The sequence below is a fragment of the Notechis scutatus genome, chromosome Z (assembly GCF_049901735.1).
Source record: "Notechis scutatus isolate UNSWTSFEM ecotype Mainland chromosome Z, rNotScu1.2, whole genome shotgun sequence".
Lineage (NCBI taxonomy): Eukaryota > Metazoa > Chordata > Lepidosauria > Squamata > Elapidae > Notechis > Notechis scutatus.
In genome coordinates this window covers 82941208-82945189 of record NC_142025.1, presented here as the reverse complement: position 1 = coordinate 82945189, position 3982 = coordinate 82941208, and the positions used below count along the sequence as shown (strand labels likewise).

General features: G+C 40.3%; 1 protein-coding gene across 1 annotated transcript in view; it reads right to left on the bottom strand.

Moving 5' to 3' along the window:
- Positions 1 to 521: 521 nt before the first annotated feature.
- Positions 522 to 3982, bottom strand: part of G3BP2 (G3BP stress granule assembly factor 2) — a 61839-nt gene continuing 58378 nt past the window's right edge. The window contains exon 14 of the mRNA XM_087945843.1: positions 522 to 689. Coding sequence (XP_087801969.1) covers positions 522 to 689 — 168 coding nt within the window. The remainder of the gene's footprint in view (positions 690 to 3982) is intronic.

Genomic DNA, 3982 nt, shown 5'->3' with positions numbered 1-3982 from the left:
GAATCCGCACAACCCGAGCTTAGACGCGGCTGCGAGAATGGAACGCAAAGGCCCAGGCAGTAACCAATGGCAACAGTCTGCTTGCTCTTGCACAACACGTAGCAGAATCAGTGGCCGATGCACGCCGCAAGGGAAGGAGGGGCAACTCCAGGCTCTGGTGGAAGAAGTATCAGTGAAGATCCTGGTCTTCTTATGCTCCTCATTCTGAGGCAGATATGCAGTCAATAATAAGGTTGAAGGATGTTTATCCAATACAAAAGCAAGTGCCGTTTTCCAAGGATGGAGAGTAGATCAGTCAAAAAGAGGCGTCCCAAGGCTTGAGGAAGAAAAATTAGCTATGCGTAACAAAACCCAGGCTTCACGGTGAATGGCAAGAACCACCTTGCCCTATTTCACACTTCCCAGTTCTTTTTTACTTTGCGGCAGAGAAAATGATAGTAAATGGTGCGCAAAACTTGGGCTCAGACAAGTTGGAGAAGGGGGAGGGAATTGCCGGCGGTTTACAGGATACTCAAATATTTTTAGTGATGAAAAACAGGAAGGCAGGATCGAAGCAATTGCCCCGAGCGTGGTACTAGAACGTTTTCCCTCTTTTCCTCTTCGGAGCAGAAGCTTTTTTTTAAACAGTGCGTCGTTTCTCCAAAGGCTGCTGTTCCTCCAAGATGGAGCATCAAAATAGAAGTGAGGCTCTGAGGATTTAAATAAGGGAATCTAACTGTTTCTGAGGGTAGAAACAATCCACTATGTCTTAAACGAAATATCCAACATCTGTTTCAGTCCCTAATCATCCTAATACAAAATCCGATCTGATCTCCTCTGAAGTGAAAAAACAAAACAAAACACTTCCTTTCGTGCCAAAGCCAGAGAACTACGGCTGGCAGTTGGAATATGCTAAGGTTTCCATTTCCCCAGTAATAATAATACATTAAAATCCCCAATAAATTACAAGAGGTTACAGCAAGGTTTATACAGAACAGCTGCAATCCACTTTGACCAGACAATTCACTTTGAGAGACAGTCTTGCCCTCTCTTGTGTATTACCACTGAACCACGTGTGGTACTGACAACCCCAGTCTTCCTAAACAGGTCTGATCTCATTCTCGGTCTGTGATTTGAATCTCCCTGAGTTGTCAGTAAGCAGAGAATACCTATATAAAACAGTTTCCTCCCCAACAACACAGTGTTAGCATCACTTATTACATCCCATGAAATGTAAATGTGTAATGCTTTGAAGGAAAACCAGCACATATTTTTTGTTTTGTTTTCAACCATTCTTGTGTTTATATTTCTTTGGAATGTATAACTTTTCCATTGTTCTCAGACCACTTATAAATTTGTACCTGCTGCTGTTATTATTATATCTAATGCTTTATCAGCCATTATTTTAGAGGCTAGATCAGGAGATCTGTTCTAACTATAAGCCGAGATGTGCTTGGGTAACATTGTGAGTTACAGGCATCCTCCTTCCCTTCTGATCACCAGCATGCCTCTACATTTTGCTCACCTTGTTCATCAGCATTTTTTTACAGATGATTTCCTCCACTTTCTGTGTTTTGAGGGAAAAAAACTTTTCCAAAAGGAGAGCAGTATTTTGTTACATTTAATTTGATAACATGGGTTGTAGTAGCATTGTTCTACTTCCATCAGCATTCTAAAACAGAATCCAGAGTATCCCTACTTTGTGGCATCTGGAAAATAATAATCTAGCTCAGCATCTAGTCACTGATCAAAACAAATATCTATCTAGTTCAGCAACTTTTGATAGTTTCCTTATATTTGTCAGTTTTATTCACTTCTTTTATTCCATGTATAGCAAGAAATCATTATCTAGCAGCTAGTCAATTTCAGTTCTCCCAGTCTATTGACCAAGATAATTGCAGAACTTGCCTCCCTCTTCTTTAGAACCATTTCTACCTTGATGTTTTCCCATATGTTTTGTTTTTTGCTTTTAAATAAAAAATAAATGCCCCAATGGGAAATGGGAGGGGCAAGGTAGTGGTGGTGGGAGGTTAATCTATTCCCACTGAGATGATTGATAAGATGTTTATCCCGCTGGATCATAGTGTATTGAAATCACAACAAAACCCAAGTGGAACTCAAGTGTTAGCATACTCATAGTGGGTAGCATACTCCCAAATCATGATACTATCATTTGGCAATGACTTGGAACAGAAGCAGTAGAGGCAGTACAAGATTGTAAACTGGCAGGTGGGAGAAGCAAATTTTATGCATTATTTTGTCCCAACTCAAGGAAGAGTAGTAACGTTCTACATTAAGGCAAGAAAAAGCAAATGCATAGTGCAGTATATGTGATACCTTGCTCAGTAGTAGTAACTGTGAGAGGGATCTCGGAGTCCTAGTGGACAATCATTTAAATATGAGCCAGCAGTGTGCTGCAGCTGCCAAAAAAGCCAACACAGTTCTAAGCTGCATAAACAGAGGGATAGAATTAAGATCACATGAAGTGATAATACCACTTTATAATGCCTTGGAAATGCTACACTTGGAATACTGCATCCAGTTTTGGTCACCATGATGTAAAAAAGATGTCCAGACTCTAGAAAGAGTATAGAGAAGAGCAACAAAGATGATTAGGGGACTGGAGGCTAAAACATATGAAGAACGGTTTCTGGAACTGGGTATGTCTAGTTTGATGAAAACAAGGACTAGGAGTGATATGATAGCAGTGTTCCAATATTTCAGGGGCTGCCACAAAGAACAGGGAGCCAAGCTATTGTCCAAAGCACCTGAGGGTAGGACAAGAACCAATGGGTGGAAACCAATCAAGGAGAGAAGTAACTTAGAAGTAAGGATAAATTTCCTGACAGTTAGAACAATTAATCAGTGGAACAACTTGTCTCCAGAAGTTGTACATGCTCCAACACTGGAAGTTTTTAAGAAGAGATTGGATAACCATTTGTCTGAAGTGGTATAGAGTTTCCTGCTCTAAACAGGGTTGGACTAGAAGACCTCCAAGGTCCCTTCCAGCTTTGTTATTCTATTCTATTCTATTCTATTCTATTCTATTCTATTCTATTCTATTCTTATTCTATTCTATCCTATACTATCCTATCCTATTCTAGTTGTCAAGCCCGAAATTGACATATGCATAGTCATTTTATTTAGCCTTATTATATATTCCTTTTCTTTCTTTCTCCTTGCTGTTTATGGGGGGAAGAGTTTCGGGCTTGTCACATTCCTAAGGTGGGAGGAATAGAGATAGAGTTATTTAGGCTAGGTGGTTTCCCATGGGAGCGAATGCTGACCCTGCTGAGACCTGGAGGTGGAGATTGATGACACCAAGCAACGTTGATTTAATTCTATTGGGGAATGTGACTTTTTGGGGGTTGTTTCTAATTTCCAATATTATGTGATGTAATTCCGGGTTGTGTCAGATCCGGAATGACAACAGACTTTGCCAACTTGATGTTTTCCTAAATAAAAGAAATTGTTTTGGAAGATGGACTTTGCTCTTTTCTTTTTAAATGGATTTCATCACTTGGAAACCTGACATTATTCCGGATCTCAAAAAAAAACACCGTAATCCCGAACCGGGTTTGTTATTCAGGATCCTGATCCCTGGCTGTTTACATGGAGCTTTGGGCAACAGCAAAGACTCAGAGAAGATGGCAGAAGGATGGGACCCAGGGGTACCGGAACATGAGTGCAAACTCTGTGCTACTGGTCCAGCAGCTGTTCTGACCTTCTCTGGTTCCAAAAGAGCAAACATGAGACAAAGAGAATAGCACAACCTTTTACTGTTTCATTTACGAATCCCGCTTCTTCACAGATAAAAGGCTGCTTGCAACTAATTAGTTCCAATAAGAAAGAACCTTGCCAAGTTTTTGCAAGGCTGCCAAGAATACCAATCAAAGTTATTAAACAATAAATCAAAGATTTTTCAAACACCAACTCAGATATTCTAATGTCCACCAGGCTCGAGTATCAAACTTCTTTGCCTTCTGTAAAGAACTGCAGTTTC